This window comes from Archocentrus centrarchus, chromosome 7 (assembly GCF_007364275.1).
Source record: "Archocentrus centrarchus isolate MPI-CPG fArcCen1 chromosome 7, fArcCen1, whole genome shotgun sequence".
Lineage (NCBI taxonomy): Eukaryota > Metazoa > Chordata > Actinopteri > Cichliformes > Cichlidae > Archocentrus > Archocentrus centrarchus.
In genome coordinates, this window is record NC_044352.1 from 27,193,047 (window position 1) to 27,211,067 (window position 18,021).

General features: G+C 41.0%; 1 protein-coding gene across 1 annotated transcript in view; it reads left to right on the forward strand.

The window, feature by feature from the left end:
- Positions 1-14,794, forward strand: part of nphp4 (nephronophthisis 4) — a 171,704-nt gene extending 156,910 nt beyond the window's left edge. Inside the window, exons 22-29 of the mRNA XM_030733604.1 lie at positions 94-177; positions 3,772-3,928; positions 4,464-4,540; positions 5,375-5,460; positions 6,821-6,992; positions 9,451-9,630; positions 11,738-11,881; positions 14,468-14,794. Coding sequence (XP_030589464.1) covers positions 94-177; positions 3,772-3,928; positions 4,464-4,540; positions 5,375-5,460; positions 6,821-6,992; positions 9,451-9,630; positions 11,738-11,881; positions 14,468-14,608 — 1,041 coding nt within the window. The 3' untranslated portion in view covers positions 14,609-14,794. The remainder of the gene's footprint in view (positions 1-93; positions 178-3,771; positions 3,929-4,463; positions 4,541-5,374; positions 5,461-6,820; positions 6,993-9,450; positions 9,631-11,737; positions 11,882-14,467) is intronic.
- The last annotated feature ends 3,227 nt before the right edge of the window (positions 14,795-18,021 follow it).

Here is an 18,021-nt window from a genome sequence, read left to right on the forward strand (position 1 = left end):
GCATTATTTTCTTTGTGGTCTTTTGCTTCTTTTTTTTTTTGGTAGATGTTCAATTTTGATAACAAAACTGGGTTTCTTATCAAATCCTCACAGGGACCAAGCCTGATGGCTACAGCCAGAGGTTCTCAGGTGGCCAAGAAGAATCTGTCCAATATTATTGCTGCCAAAACTATCAAGGTACAGAATGTGTTACTCATGCTTTTATGCATTTAAACCATTTTTATATCCATCTGAAATATTTTGCCTCTCAATCTCAGATTTGGTTTTCTTCAGGCTGGATTTGAAGCACACTCTGCATCTAAACTTCGTTTTGCATGTAATGCACATTGTTTTTCTGCCGTAATGAGAGCTTTTGAATTGAGATGTACAGCATTTCCCATATTTGGGTATATAAAGTTATTGTTGGATTCAGGTGAGCAAAGAAAGATGAAAGCGCCTGAACTGAGCGTATATTATTAAGCTTTTGATTTGCAGTTTAGTTGGGTTAACCTTCTGCTACATCCCAAAGTCTAACAACATCTAGTGTACATACACTCCCAGACAACACTCTGAGGAGTGGCAGTGCACCGCCTCCTCCCTCCTCTCCTCTCCCGCACAGTCACAGCTCAGACACAAAGAACACTTTGAAGTGTCGACTATTAAAAAAGTTACACTAGCCAGACAAGATTGTCAAGCAAAATTATATGCTGGAAATCACTTTTATCTAACTGAACATTGTTTATCTTCTCCAACTGGCAAATGTCAGGCTGGAGAGTTAAACTATCCCAGATTGGAAGACAGCTTGACAGGTCTGGTTAATCTACTTTAAATGAACCATGCATATACAGTATTACTCTGAAGTTATTTTACAATATTTAGCACTTATTCAGCTGTTTATAATATATAAGACGGTTAGAGGATGGAGAAACAGTGTGAATGTGCTTGTTGGGGTGTACTGTAGATAAGACTGTGCTCTGTGCACTGCAGCTGTCACTAAAATTAACTGCTGTTTCTTATGAAATCCATTCACATTGAGATATGAGCCCTCTTGGTAAATTCTTGAACTTAAATCTATCTTTACATTATTGGCTTGTAGCTTGATTGAGCTTAAAAACAAGACATTCATCACCCTTTGCTAACCTGCAGGACCTTACAGTAATCCTGTTGTTCGTGTAGAGTACAGTACCCCGAAGCTCCCGCATTGCACAGACTGATGAAATATTTGCCAGTCTGCCAAGCGCACGCACGTGTGTGTGTGTGCACGTGTGTGTGTGTGTGTGTGTCTCCCTGCCTGCAGTTTGTGTGTGTTGTGTGCCGGTGTCAGCATTTCTACTCTGAGCTAAAATCCTGTCAGGAGGTCAAAGAGGTCGGGTCTGGATCAAATCTGTGTCCCGCTAAAACTGACAAGTCCCAACAGCAGCGCTGTCAGGATGCCAGCTTTGGCACGGCTGTCAGTCAGCACACATCACCAGAGCCAGATATGGGCCGCTCCTGTAGGTCAGCATTGGCCTGCAAATCTGACGCATCAACGATTTGGACAGCTGCTGTGTGTTTAATGACCAGATTGTGGGAAGTTAACTTCGGAGTGTAGGGCATTCCTCATGGCTGAAATTCGAATCTGTTTTAATCACTCGCTGTAGTGTTTCCATTTTTAATTTTTTAATTCTAGCACAGCAGGTGGGAAGGCAAGAGGTTCCTGAGATGGAAACTTTTTTTTTTTTCGAGTTGTTACATGAACTCATCAGTATTAGGGATAATGCATTAGAACACACAGTAACACATTATTGGGGCTGAATTCAGTAATCACTTTACAGTTACTAATTCAATGATGCTACTCGCATTACTCAAGTTCTTTCAATCACCCGACCTATTTTGTGGCAGAGGTTGGCCAAAAACAGAAGGGTGGTTTACAACCTTTTGGGAGTGGATATATGAACACTGCAGTACCCCTGGTGGACCGCGGCCCACACTTTGGGAACCACTGGTCTAGGGTGTACCTGCCTCTTGTCATGTGACTCCACTGACTCTGAATTGGATAAGCAGTTAAGAAAATGGATGGATGGATTATCAGACCTACAGTTTGTGGACTGACTCTTCTTTAACCGTCTCTGACATTTTATCATTGAAATCAAGCCAGGGAACGCTAAGTGTTACGTATGATGCTTTGTGAGCACGGGTTAGCAATTCCAGTGTGTTTGCATATTGCTCTGATGTATATGCCAGTTATCATATATAACCATGCAGAATGAGTACATATGTATGAACACATTTGTGTTGACTCAAACAACTCCTGGGGGCTATGTTAATGCAGCAATCTTCAAAGCACATTCAGTCAGTCTGTCGGGGTTTCAGTAGTCAGATTGCAACCAACTTTTATATTCTAGTGTGCAGCAATTCTCCATCATCATAATACTCTCTGGTGGATTTTAAAATAAAGTTTCCCCAAGGCACTTTTTAAAAAGGCTGTATATGTTGTTTAGAAATGGACCGCTTCAAGAGGAAAACATGGCAAACAAGGAGACAACAGGAGAAAAAGCCCTGTTGAACTAATTAAACTAGTTTGTGCTGTTACTACCTATTGTCCAATCCTAAAATCAGACTGGCTATCAAATCTAGTAAGAACTCCGACAGGGCATAAGCCCTAAAGGTTTTAAATTAATCTCTTTCACTAAACTTGTTTGGAAGTGAAAATGATAATTGTTACATCCTCAACAAGGTTTAGGGGTGAGGGGAGTAACTCAACACTGGATAGAGGAATGTGAGGAGGCCGTTTGATAAGCTTTATTGCCAAAATGTTAACAGAAGCAAGCGTAAACTTAATTTCAGGGAGAGCCAAGGCAACACAACAAACAAAACAAACCCTAACCTAGAAATAAAACCCCATCAGGTAATTAACTTAGTTAACAAAATGATTACAAACTTAGACATCAGCTCCCTGACAAACAACGAAAACAGGGGAAAAAGGTGACCAAAAGAAAATGGCAGCTCTCCCCTACAAGCTTTCTCAAGGCACTTTAACAGAAGACAAAAAGCAAGCAAAGGACAAATCAATCAAGATTAACTGAAAAAAAATAAGCTGACCAGAAACATAAGAAACCTAACACAAAAAACAGGCGGGCAAAACTGAGACTAGCAGCACACACTCAAAAGCACATGGTGCTCCAACTACCAAAAAATGGCCAACGGCCCTGAAGTGTAGCTACAGTCAACTTATATAGGCCCTGCAGAGCATCCATTGGCTGCAGGACACAGACCCCAATGACGTGAAAAGCAGGATCAGCAGGAGCCAGTAGTAGGGACGGGTTAAACCAGGATTTTGGGTTGCAGCCTGAGATTAACTTTGACTTACATGCCGACTCTGGAATTTGCCAAAAGTTCACTTGTGTTCACTTTAAGATCTACCCCAAACACTAGAATGTAACATGGTGCTCTTTACTATCCAAGGGGTCAAAAGTTAAATAGGCAAGATACACAAAACGTGTATTTCTGCTACACAGATTTGTTTTACTGAAGTTTCTCTAAATACGCAATACATTATTTAAATTTCCAGAAACCCCTGTGGTCAAACTGCATAACCAACTGTATATGTAACATATGTGCAATGCAAGGTCATAAATTAATGAGTCATTAATGAGTAAAAATGAGTCATTACTGATCAAAACTGAGCATTCTCCTTGAAGGGCTTTCTAATGCAGCTTAAACTGACCCATGATACAAAAAGCACGGGATATCTAACATCAGGCAACAGTGACATGCTGCTAATAACGCTGAATTTTTGCTTTTCCTCCACAGGTTACATTCAGAGCAGAAGATGGCAAGCCCATGGCCATCTGCCAAGTGAATGTGGAGCCAACACCCCATGTCGTTGACCAGACTTTCCGACTTTACCACCCTGAACTCTGTTTCCTTAAAAAGGCCATCCGCCTGCCAGTCTGGCATGACCCCGCAGGTTGTACAGATTACCCTGGCTATCCCCCATGAGCCAAGTACTCCTTGTCCTTCCTCTCGTATTTCTTGCTTCTTGGACTTTGTTTAGATTAGTCATTTACATATGATTGCAGCTTTAATACAGTTTTAAATCTACCTTCAGTTGGTATAGTGAGTAATTCTCCAGTCTGTGCATAAAAGTGGATAACACGTTCAAATACACAAGGGCAAAAACAATTTCTGCAGCTTATGTGGGAGTAATGTATTCTACCTTCACTTTATTAAGTTTTTTTTTCCTGCTAAATATCAACAAAAACAACCTTTCAATATCAGTGCAGTTTCTATCAACAAAAAGGGTAATAAGAACAGAGAAGTATCTGGATGTAGAGCAGGAAATGAAAAGCAAGAACAAAATAAATGGGTAAAATTAAGAAAATGTTTGTTTGTTCTTAAGACTGGCTTGATGTTTTAACCACCACTCATAAAAACTGCTTAAATACATAAACTAAATACATTTACTGTTAATAAATCCTTTCTCTTGTTCATGGGAAAACCAGCTGGCAACCCAGATGCCTGGAGTCAGATTTCTGTGCGCTGCAGTGACCCTAACATCATCTGCCAAACAAGGATGCTGGTGAGTGAGTGACATTTGATTTAATTCCCGCTACAATTAACGTACAGATATTAACAGGGTTAATTACTGAACTGAAAACTGTTTAGAAGGGAAGACACTTCATTCTAGCTGTGCTCTTCTCTCTGTGTGTTGTACTCCCCGAGTGTGAATACAGATAAACAGCCAGCCAAACTTTGTTTTTAAGAGCCAGGAAAATGAGCGTACTTGCTCCTTTAATGACTTCATTCACAGCATTCACATCAAACTGACATCACTGAAACTGGAAAGACAGAAAAAAAACTCTTAATGGATTGCCACATAATCCACAGATAAGTATAGTTAAGCACTAACACACAGACTACAATAAGTATCTTATAGGTATACAATTTAATGTTATAGAGCAGAACAACAAATCGAGCTACTTACAGAGTGAGGAAAAATGCCTCAGAACACACCATCGTCTGCCAGATAAACAAAGAACTGATCAAACTCACAGCCACTGCTTTCTGAAGGATTCACCCAAAGGACTGGATTCAGCATAAACTGTCTTAAAGTTTCAACTATGCAAACTTCCTACTTCCTGCCTATTTGAATGTCAAAATAAAAGCTTATCAAATTTCTGCCATGTAACAGTACAAATACAAGTTCAGCTGCAACTTATTGTATTTTTAACATATAAAACACAATCAGGAGGGAACTCTAGCTTTTTTTTTGATAAATTGCAAGCTCTTTTGACAGACAAAAGGCTTGCCCTTACATCATGCCTTAGACTATTAAAGTGCCAGTGTGGTTTCATTTATTTTTGCCTCTTTATTTCCCTCTACTCTTCTACCTTTTATCTGTTTCTATCTGTAGGCACCAGGAGAGCCTCAAGATGTGTACTTGAAAGTGCCAGGAAGTCCCAGTCCACAGATAAAAATGTTCTTTGTAATGGTTTTCACGTATGTATTATTTACTGACCAGACACACACACACACACACACACACACACACACACACACACACACACACACACACAGCGTAGCCTGAAGAAGCATTCATCTTTGGACTAATTAAATTGTGCATGCAGGCTTGAATCAATTAACTAATCAGATTGAGGTTTCATGCTCTGGCTGCCTGCAGTTCCACAGTCCATCGTCCAGTCTCCCAAATCTCCATCACGATTATGCACATCTTGTTTTTAATATGTAATACAAATCTTCTGTTTGTTTGTTTTTTTTTTCTGTTAAATATCAAGTAACTGTCATGAATGGTCATCAGAACTGAATGACTGGTTTCACATGCATTCATTGTTTTATCGTTCATTTCCTCATATAAAACGTACACAGGCTATTTTTATACAGTGCTGCTGCTTCTGTCTGTCAGTTAGTGGACATGATGGATTGCACCATGCATATGCTCACTCACATGCATCCGTTCGTACAACGTAGAAGCCGACCTCAGATATGCTCATAGAAACAGCAGATAGCATTACTGGTGGTAAAAACTCTACCGAACAGCTTTGTGGGGTTTTTTTTGTTTATATTTTTTCCCTTGTGGGTGCTTTATATTTTCTTTACAGGGCATGGACCCATTAAGAAGAACACATGCTTTTTTTTTTTGTTGTTGTTGTTTGTTTTTCTAATAAAATACAGTGCAGCAGTCACACGGCACCTTCATCAGTCTAATACAATCCTCCAACATTGGAATAATACAAACCAGTCCCAAGTAACACAGTCAAATGATCCCCTTACTTTATGGGTCAAGAATTCTTTTTTCCCTCCTAAATTACTAAAATCACCCATGTGTTTAGTAATGAGTCAGCATTAAAGTACGCACAGTGAATTTGTGAGTGTGATCTGGGTTTGATTTCCAGAGAGCACAAGAAATTAAGAAATCACAATAAAGCAAGTGTCTCATGCATATCATCATGCACATTTGCAATGTTAAAAAAAAAATGTATCTGAAAATATTGCCTATTAGCAGCTTGAAACCCTCCTGATGATTTGTCCGCCCTCAAAAACCCATATCACTTGAATCCTATTCCAAATAACCCTAAATGCTTGATGAGAGCTGTTGTCTCAGAGCAGACCTGAGTAGGTGACTGCATCGCCTCCCACTCTGAGTCAGCTAGGCCCACTGAGACTGAATTCCTTTCATCTCAGCAGTGCAAGGATGATGATGTTTCTGCTTATTAAAATGCTAGTACAGCCGTAGATCAGCCCTCCTCATCTCCAACCTCATGCTGCACCCACTGTAACTCCAGGGTGCCTTAGCTTAATTGTTCTTGATGATGTTTTTTTTTTTTTTTTTTTTCTGTAGTGAGAAGTGGACAGCAGCGCCCTCCCAGATCTGGCAGATTTATGTGCATTTCCTGGAGCGGGTGGACGTCAGCTGTGTGACTGGCCAGCGAAGTTGTCAATCTGTAGTTCTGAGGGGAACGCAGGCGGTTCGCAAGGTCAAATGTTTTTCATCGCACCCTGGAGAGACTGAGGTACACTTATCATTAAATACACTTTTTTGAATTTGTAAATAATGTGTATATTATTTTAGTTTACATTATGTTCTCTGCAATCTGGGATTCAGCCCTGCATCAAGACACTTATCGAAATTAAAATCAACTAACGGTGAAGAGCAGCAGTCTTCAAATAAATTTGGCATTCTATTAACCAAAAATATACATTTTAAAAAAACACTTTAAAGAAGGCCCTTTTCACACTGCATATTTTTATTCTTGGACTCTACTAGAGTATTTTTAAACGATTCACTCTACAAAAGAGTTAGTGCTTATTCTATACTTGGCCTTGGTGCAGCCCCCGAGTTCATTTACTCTCTGAAACGTGCTGTTCTAGCTGCCATTCCCTTCGGTTCAAGCCGCCTTCCTTCTGATTGGCTTCCCCTCACCAAAAAGTGGAAAAAAAAAAAAAAATAGTACATAATAAAAAATAGCAGGTCAGTAGGGCTTCTTTGTGGTGCTTGGGTCCGCTCGGCTATTAGACGTAGCCAAACTGATGCTGTTCTATAGCTCTAATCTTGTGTGTATCACAGTCATTGCAGCAGAAAATTGGTGCTTTGTGGCAGATGTGTGAAGTGAAAGAAAAGTAACATGTATTTCTGCTCTTTTGGATGGCAGCTGCCCTTTAAGTGCTTGAGCACCATGCTCCTGCTGATATTGGTGTTCTCTCTCTCTGTCAGGGTGTTTTTTGCTCTACTCATGCCAACTGAGTTTTGGATGAGGTTTTGGTTCCCTTTGGATCGGGCACTTCATATTGAAAATTAATTTAGGCTTAGGTAGTTCCATGGGTCCAGTTTTGATTTTAGACCCGTGAAGATCTGTAGTGGAGAGCTCCGTTCAATTCTTTATGACTCCCAGTGACAGTAAAAATCTAGTTATTTCTTTCAGTATTCATAGCACTTCACTTGAATATATAATTCTTGTTTTGAGTCAAGTTGAAAAGAGATCAAGAGCATACAACCGGCAGTAGTAGTCTGAGGTGGTGAACTCAGTGTTACACCCTCTCTACCACACGTGCACATTCCCTATCCTGTCACTCTCTGTTTCCCCCGCCACTTAACATTAGCTTGTGGTTCAGAGACTGGAGCAGCATCTTAGTCATCAAGGGTGCTTCGGTCTACATGCATTTTTTTTTTAAATACGTGAAAGTGGCATTTTCAGGCTAGAATGAGGCTTTATAAAAAGAGAGGCTATATATTTTTTTAAGATCTGTATTGTAATGGTTTGTGATTCTTTGTCAGGTGGACAAAACATGACTGACATGGATGGTACTTAACATACAGGACAACAAAAATGCAGATTCAAAACCATACTGCAAATCTTACTCATCTAATGAAGAGCTGAGGGCTTTGTTCTTGACAAATTATCTTTTATCGTGAGCAATTTTAAAATTACTCATCTAAAATGATTTAATGCAAATTGTCCTCTTGGCAGCAAAAAAACAAAACCGTAGAAGCGATTGAAACAGTCTCCTTTCTAATACCTCCAGGTTAAGATTTAAATCATTGTCAAGAACATGCAAATACAGATTGACAGCATAATGGGTCTTTTCATAGGATTTCATTTCATTTTATTAGGTCCCCTCATTACTTCCTGTCTTCATGCCAGATCATGTCAAGACCCAGTTTGATACAATCTGAGAAATTAGCAATGGCTCTTTGCTCTCTGAACATATGAAAACATTCTGTCACATTGCCCTCTATTTTTAATAGATTGTTTCTTATTCATAAGTAGAGAGAGTGTGACAATACTTCTTCCTCAGAATTGCAAGAAAAGGGCATTTTATAGTACTCACCCAAAAAAAGAAGCGATAGACTGTCGCAACCACCGTGGGTGCATAGAGTATGACCCAAACATGTTTTACCTTTAGAAATGGGATACTGGCTGAAACAGCGACAGATGTATTTTTTAAAGATTTCAGCATACGCGTGAGCAGCTGCTTTGATCTGCCTCTCGGCAGGTTAGCTCACAGTGGAATGCATTGGAGGAGTTCTATAAAGCAGGATAAAGCTCAGCGTCAGTGAATCGCTTTGCTTTTCTCAACACATTGAAAAGGAGCTGCACAGTAAATCTCATTCCCACATCCTTATTTCTGTCACTTTTCTGCCTCTACTTCTTTCATTTCATTGTCTGCCCGCCCTTTTTTTTTTTATTGAACCTCATTCACCCTTTCTCTCACCCACCCTCCTTTAATCTGCACACTTCCTTTACCTTCCTCTGACTCTGTTAAGCATCTTTTCCCATTAATTCTGTCCCTGTTCCACTTCTTATTAAATGTATCTCTTCTCTTGCACACTGTCACATTCTTTTTGTCATTTGGTCAACATCTCTTTCCCTTTATTGTATTTTTCTTTTTCTCACAACCCACTCACCTGACATCTCGTCAGTCCACTTGCCAAACCCAATCAACTTTTACGGCCTTCGCCTTTTTTTGTAGGTGGACCCGACAGGTGTATTTGTTTTGCCTCCTGCAGCAGTGCAGGAGCTCCAACTGAAGGTGCAGCCATGGCACGCTGGCACCCGCTTCCTGTATGTGAATGCGGTAGATGTGGAGCAGCAACGACTGGTCACTGCCTGGCTGCTCTGTCTCAATGTCCACCGTCCTGTGCTGTCCAAGGTAGGACCTTTTTTTTTTTTTCCTTGCAACGTAAAACAGTTTTTTGTGTGTTATCATTTCCTTGTGTGGCTATAGGCCCTTGCATTGCCATCATTATCCAATTGGGCAGCTTTTGTGCCACTTAGTTTTAATAGTCCAAGTATTTGTGCCACTTAGTTTTGTCTCACCACTGTTTAGTTATGTCATTGCTGTGCTGTAGATTGCATTATATCAGAGTGAGTTGGGAGGTTAATTTTCCAGGTTTTGGACTCTCCTGCTCTGTACTCCTAACATTAACGTTGTCAACCCTGTCTGCATTTATGGCCCAAATTTGACTTTCAGATTTGTTCCTCATGCAACAGTGTCGTGCTAATAAGCTGTAGTACACCTTATTAACCTTGGGGAGGTCTGATTTAAAGGGGAACCCCCAATTTTACATAATTGGAGAAATAATACTACCTATGTGGAAAGAAGCTCACCAGCTGTCATATGTAGCCCACTCCTCACCTCCGCTTGAGGCCAACTGTTTCCCAATCCCTTTATGTAATACAGCAGGCCCCAGACCAGTGCTTAAATCCAGTCTCCTTTAATACTGCTGTCTGCCTTTCTAAATCAAATGTCTAATCAATTGACTTTGTACCTGACTGGCTAAAGGATTATCTTCACATTATAAGTAAAGTACTAAATTCTTCTTTTGTCTTTCATGTGCAATGCATGATTATGATACCATCAGTCTACACAGCAGAATTTAATCAAAATTACTCAACACTCCTAACATGAAGGACAATCGAGCGATATAAATACATTTAAATGAAAACAAGCCTTGCTGAGCAAACAAAGAAAATTGAATGCTTAGAGGGCATTTTAATTGTTAACTATACCACAATCCAAAGACAAGCTGGTAAGACTAGTTCTAAATAGGCCATAGGATGGTTGTATGTCTGCACCATGTTGATTGGTGACCTGTCTAGGTCACACCTTGCATTTTGCTTAATGTCAGCTGGGATGGGCTGCAGCATTCCTGCTACTCTGGGTCCTAGATGTTTGTGTGTGCTAATTCCATTCATTTATTTTCTTAACCACTTACCCAACTTAGGGTTGCAGGGCACTGGAACCTATCCCAGCTGTCACAGGGTGAGATGCAGGGCACAACCTGGACAGCTTGCCAGTCTATTGCAGGGCTGACACAGACAACCATTCACACTCACATTCACACCTACAGCCAATTTAGAATTGACAATTAACCTAACGAGCATGTCCTGTGTGAGGAAGCCAGAGTACACGGAGAGAACCCACGCAGGTACAGAGAGAATATGCAAACTCCACCTAGAAAGGCACCAGCCAGTTGATGGATTCAAATTCAGGGCCTTCTTACTGTGAGATGTGTGCTAACCACTGTGCTGCCCTGTGTGCTAGTTCCACTATCAAAGTGAATCTCTGTTGCTATACATGTCCACTGAATGAGACAGCTATTTAGAGTCTGGTCTCCAATTAATCTGGGTCAAAAGTAATTTCTTGAGTTTTATGTATATTCCTTTATAGATGCTCATTAGTGGCTCTGTGGTGTAGTGGTTAACACATTTGTCTGACATGTAAAAGATCCCTGATTTGACACCCAGCCTCAGGGGGGTCACAGGCTAGTGTACTTCTAGTGTCAGTCCCAATAAATGGGTGGGTTGCATCCAGTGTAAAATCTGTGCCAAATCAAGCATGTGGCTCCATCCACTGTGGCAAAATAATGGAGCAGCCAAAAGTACCGCTGTACAAATGCTCATTACACCAGTTCACAAGCAGCCAGCTTATCCTGCCAGCTTCGTACCATTCCTTTGAAGTATCAAATCACATTCAGATCACATATACAAATGGTTCAAGTTCATTTATCCTTGCAGTTTCACTATAGGCAGCCATGGGCTTCCTTTTGTGAGATACTTCATCAGATCATCTGGCGTACTTGGCAGGATTTCCGGGGGTTTTCTCACCTGTTGCGTTCAGATGTTTCATTTCCATCACTCTTTTCTCTGCAGGTTTGCTACTGTAACACATTGCTGTTGTTAAACTCCTGTATGATGCTGAAATGATGCTGTGCACGCGTGTGTGTGTGTGTGTGTGCGTGCATGCGCATTTGCAGGCTTTTGAAGTAAGTGTCCCAATTGGTGGTGGACGTGGCAGCTCCAGAAAAATCACCTACACCAATCCATACACCAGCAGCCGCACATTCCTGCTTCGCTCTGACCATCCAGACTTGCTCCAGTTCAAAGAGGATAAATTCCAGGTAAGATAAGACCAGAGGCCATACAGTTCCTCTAACCGCACGAAGAGAAAAATCAATACTTTAATTAGCAACTAAAGGGAAAGAACCCTCCTCCTTGACAAAAGCTGGTCAGATGGTTTTCTTTCTCGGAGTTATGGTGCCTATGTTGTCAAGATAATGTAACTGATGTTACTAACATTAGTTTTAACAAACAGTGCTACTGACCATGCATCATCTGGCACACTGTTGACTAAAATTAAACTGTTTGACAGGCTAAAGTGATTCCTGTGCATATAAGCAGTTAAGTCTTGTGACATTCTGGTGGACGTTTAATCTACAACAGATGATGGAGCTGTCGTGGAGGACATGAGGAGTTAGATGTTATTGTACTTGAATTTTCCCCAATTTTCTGCACTACTGAGATTTTAGCCTGGTATTGGCCTCGTTGTCAGCGTTCATGGACTTCTAGTCAAAATCATGACCAACAGGCTGATTGTAGAAAATATGATTGCATGAGAAGTCTGTATGTGAAGGAATATTGTTGACTTTCTTGTCATCCTGACAGGTGAGTATGAGACATCACTAATTTCTAGCCTTTTATGTTGACTATTCATTCCTCCGTGAATGGATTCCTTGTTTGCTTTCAGAGCAGAATGCAAAGAATATTACAAAGTCATTAGTGCTGGTGTTTTATCATTATGCGGTCAGCCTCGGTGTCTCTAAAAGCTGATTTGCTCACATTCAGACATGAAACACTGGAGTCGCTGCTGTCATTGCCTTTAATTTACTGAGGTGTGATAAAATGGCAAAACAAATGAGAAACCATCATTTTAAATTAAGAAATAAATTAATGAGAGGCGAGGGGAGCCTGTTTTCACATAAACTATTAAAGAGTCTGACTGTTGTTGGCCAGAAGACACTGCATCAATTAGACAGGGGGTGAGCCAAGTGAAAAACAGCCCATTGTTTTTTCCATCTTGTCAGTGAAGCTCCAGGTGTCTTATAAAGAATTTACCATGCCTGTGGCATTAGGCAAATGTGGAGACACTTTTCTCTTTTTTGACATAACTACCTCACCGTGATAAAACCAGCTGTCAGGAGGAAAACCAAAGCAGAGATCAATACTACCATGCTTGTGGGAAAAATTACAGCATAAATCCCCTAAATTGACCCATATTTCTGTTGTTGGCTATTACAGAGAATAGAAGGAAATATGTCAGGTGAAACTAAAGTAGTGAGAAATTGTGTGTGTGGGGGGGGGGGGGGGGGGGCTGTCGAAGACCTTCCTCACTACAATCCCTAAACAGAAAAAACATTACATCATCAGGCACGGTCTCCCTTTTGTTAGAAAATAATAATCAAAATGTTTCTGCAGAGAGACGGTCTGGAGGTTTGAACAACTGAGAATGCAAACAATGCGCCGCTCCGTCCTGCACCACACCCTTCCTCCTATGGTGCCCCTGCTGAAATTTAGGCAGGAGAAAATCACACAATAAAACTGTGTGAATAAGCATTTTGCTCTGTATATAAGTCAGTTTTGTCCAGAAAAATGTTTTCATTTTTGCCTCAGATTAGTAAAATGACTTAAAATTTAACAGAAAACTGTTTATTGTATGAGGTCTGTGTGAAAGAAGGAATCTAATTGGATACTGAAATGATGTAACTGGACTCACAAAATTCGTGATGAAACATTTAGATGCATATTTCCATGCTGAGATGGACCCAACATTCACCATTTTGCATGCCAATTTTATTTAGTTTGAAAAGTTTGTTCTCTGTATTTATTGGTTTCAGTTTTTAAAATGTGTAGGAGGATACATATTTTTCAGTTTGAGGCATTGTCTTCAACTCAGAAGGATGAATGTGCTTTTTTTGTTTGGCTCCTTTACCATAACTCCATGAGGACAGTGAAGTGCGTGTGTTTAATCTAGTGTGAGAGATCTAACCTAGAAAATGGAGTCACATCTGTAACTGGTGTACAACTCTAATGTTAACAGATAATGTCGGATAGTGTAAGATAGTGTTATTGATCCCTGCAAGGACCTCATTCTCTGTATTTAACCCATCCTAAGCATTAGGAGCAGCAGGCAGCCACAGTGCAGCACCTAGGGACAACACCTAGTTAAAGCCAGGGCCACGGTCGAGGGCACACCGGTGGAATTAATGGCATGCTTTTGGGCTGTGGGAGAAACCAGAGCAAGCTCAGGTAGCTCTGTCACGTCAGGCATGAGGCAACAGTGCTAACCACTGAGACACCGTTCTACCAACCTGGTCTCAGTGACTGTCATTTATTCAGGTTTTTGTCTTGGTGCAGCTCTTTGGACCTGGACTGTTAGTTTTGCCTGCAGAGTTATTATCATGCTCACAGCAGCAAATTTGTGACATGAAATCCAGACTTGAAGCAGTGCTGAATTCGCCCATAGCTGGCAGGAATCTGCAATAATGTGAACAATGCACTTCCAAACAAAATGCTGCATTTATTCTTAAATATATGAAGGCAGACAGGTCAGTCTTATTGATGCAACGCACAGTTTGCTTTTTCTTCAGATTTGATGAATCAATCACACAAAAATTTAAGGTAGTAAAATTTATGTTTACTGTGTTCAGATCGGAGGAGGAGAGAGTTACACCGTCGGACTACGATTTGCCCCCAGCCAGAGTGCCGGCTCAGTGGAGATCCTGGTCTATGTGAACAACCTGGAGGAGAAGACGGAGGAGACTTTCTGTGTGAAAGTCAGCTATTCTTGAACTCAAAGTGGTTTGAAAACACGTGTAGTAGCTTCAGTGCAAATGTTGACTGTACTGTACTTTGTAATATACGTTCAAAATATGAGAAAAAAAAACCCCTCAGGTTTGGCACAAATGATTTTCCAGCATATTTTGTCACTTTGTATTAGATTATTCTTTAAGAAAATAAAACTTTGTATCACTTTAGTGCTCTTTAGTCTTTCATACAAAGTTGTTTATATTGGATACTGTTTAAATATGGTCACATCTCAGGAATCAAACATATAGAACAGAAGTAGAGAACAGGCCTTCTCTAAAAACAACTTTAACTACAAAAGTCTTACTTTACTAAATTATGCACTAAGCTTAAAAGGGCTATAAATTGGGTTCAAAGAAATCCAAAAAGCAGTAAATGATGTTACAAATTTGCTTTGTTTCATAATCAGCAAAGCAGTGCATGCAATTTAGGTGTCAAGGTTGAGTCCCTGTAGTGAGCTGTCCTCATCCAAAAAGCCTGGCAAATGCCTGTCAGTTCAACCCCAGCCGTCCGAAGGTGGGCTGAGGGTGAAAGCAATAACATTTTATCGACTTTAATTACCCAGCAAACCCACTTGAATGCCACTTGATGGCCGAGTTTTAATCTAAGACAAGCCAGGGGTCTGCGCTCCTCGTCCCCTCACCTCCCAAACAACTTCTCATCACTGGCATTATTAGAAGCAGCACCGTAATGAAGTATGATTTTCCAGCCAGGCACACATCTCTCCACATCGCCCTCATTAACACCAGCACCCTTTTAAACCCTTCGTGCTCTCCCTCCTGCTTGCTCTGCTCTGTCTCTCTCTATTGGAGGTGCTGAGAGAGAGAGAGGGGAGAGGGACAGAGATAGCGAGAAGGCCGTGCATATTGTGTTATGTAACAGAGTTACACAATCCCTCCGCCCCCCCCATACTTCCTTCATCCTTGCTTTCTCTCTCATTAGAATGCAGGCTGCAAAGTAAGCCTCACCAGCGTGGCAAAGCCTAATAAAACGAAGATAGCAGCCAAGCCTGGTGCACTTCATCTTTACCTTCTCAAAGCTAAAAGCCTCAATGTATTATGTATTTCATGTTAATATGGTCACAGCTTACAAATATACACATTAAGGCTGTGTAACCTCCGACATGGATGGGTTCCTATATTTAATTAAAGTTTGCCTTAATACAAGAGCTAAATGCCATATGAACGAATTACCGGTTGCTGCACACGTTCCTCCTGTTCGTACTTCCCGTGAAGTTTTCAGTGACTACACTGTAAGAAATGGGAAAGAAAGTCAGAGTTTCCATTCTGCACAAACACATTCAAAAGTTCAGCTGAAGGTAGAGTAAGTCACGCCATCTGATCGGGCAGTGAAAGCAGAAAAATTTCTGCCCCATAAATAAACCACCGGCAGTAAATCGAACAGGCCAATCAAGTTGGCTCAGAATGAACTGAATGTAACTTGATAAACTTGATAGCCTTTATTGCATTTATTTAACCTGCCATTGTGTTCAATCCATTCACAACAAAAATACTTTTTTTTCGCTTTTGTTTTTTTACCTAACCAAAATCAGTGGCAAGAGATGGATTCATTCCACGTACACAGCTGCATCCCATCTCATGTAGAGTCTTTAAAATCCGACCCTATCCTTTAAATGGCAAGAGAAGTGACTTCAGTTTCCATTCACCGCCCTCACAGTGGGTGTCTGTTGGTGCGGTGATGGTGAGCTGCCATCATGTTTCCATGTGCCACTGCCTGTGCATGAAAAAGATTTCCTTCTGCCATCCATCCTAATCTGGGGGGAAAATAGTGCATAGCATCTCTGATAGGAATGGGAGGGTGTTTTCTGTTTGTGTGAAAGTGTGTAAAAATCTTGCCTCTGTTGGTTTTAATACCTGGATCCTGGTCGATGCAGCAGGCCCTGCATGGCTGTTCTCTGAGCGAGGGGCAGAGCTGCGCTGACACCTTATTAGTGGTGCCAGTCCAGTTGTTGTCAGTTCCTCCTGAAGGAGCACAGACACCCGCCACAACAACTCACACTGTCTGCTCACCTTGTTAGTGTGGTTAGATGGGTCCTGTCTTGCTGCCCAGAGTCAAGGCTACCTTGATAGTTTGCTGGGTGGAAGGGTGCCTGTTGTTGCCCTGATATTGGGGGGAGTGGAGAGAAAAAAAAAACGGGCTTACCTGCTGGTGCATATCTCTGTTAGTGTGGTCTTTTGTGAATGTGTGTGTGTTTAGGTGCCTGGCCTGAGCCAAATGAGTGGGTGCATGTCTGTGAAAGCATACAGCGACGCAGGTATCAAAGAGCTTTGTAACTGAAGGAATATGCAACCTAGCAACAAGCCCTCCTCCTCATGTGCACCGCTGGTTTGGATCGGCACTCGTGCAGCGGCGAGAAGGGTTTGTTACTATTACTGCAGTTCACTTGAAACGGAAAACACTCACATTACAGCAAAGGAGCTAATGACAGTTTTTCTACTATAATCTCAAATAAAGAAAATTCAAAGATTCACTTTCTTCCCGCAGCCTGGTGAATGATGTCATGACAGGTTTTCTGGAGCTATGAAAGGCAAAACATCTGCTGCGGCACCCCTGATTGGGTTGCGGCTCATAATGCAACATTTCTGAAGCTTTCAACCAGCAGGTTTGAAGTGCTTTTGACATGGGGATTTATGTAAACAGTCGAGGTTCTTTAATAAACATGAAATTGTGACATGAGGTGCGAGAAGGAGCTCTTAATGAACTGAAATTCAATTACCTCATTACTTGTCTCAGCAGGACCCTCCCTGAGCCATGACTGCTGAGCATAAAGGGGATGTGTGTTACTGAGAGAGCAAAGCTGTTCCTGCCACTGCAAACCTGTATGTGTCCAAATTGAAGACAGTCCTCAGTAGATGGCAGCCTTACACATGAAGCTCAGTTGTTTTGCCAGTCTTCCTCTCCTCTGAGGCTGTAGTGAATTCAAGAGTTTGTCTAAGCTTACTCCCAATCTGATATCATAAAGCACATGTTATGTTTTTTTTTTAATAAAGAGATCAATCAGCTTTATTATCTTTACTTATCTGTGCAAAAACTGTAGTTAGTACACTGAATTTAATTTGGAAATGGGTTGGGTTCAAAAGGATTAACCAGGGAATTAATCAATAGTGGAGGACACCAATAACTTCCTTTCATGGATGATATTCACAAGACAGTTCCGAATAAATAGGGAGTTTCATTTAACCAAATGAAATTTCACCTCTCATCCGACATTGTTCCAAAAGTCTTGTGGTTTGTTCAGCTGTAACTTTACAAACCTAAGCTGCGTTGTGTTCTTTTTAGAGAGAAGAGGCTTTCAAAGAGGTGCTCACACTTGCTTGTGATCAGTTAATCAAGTGGATTTCGTGAGTACCACCTGTGTAGTATTTAAACTCTTAAT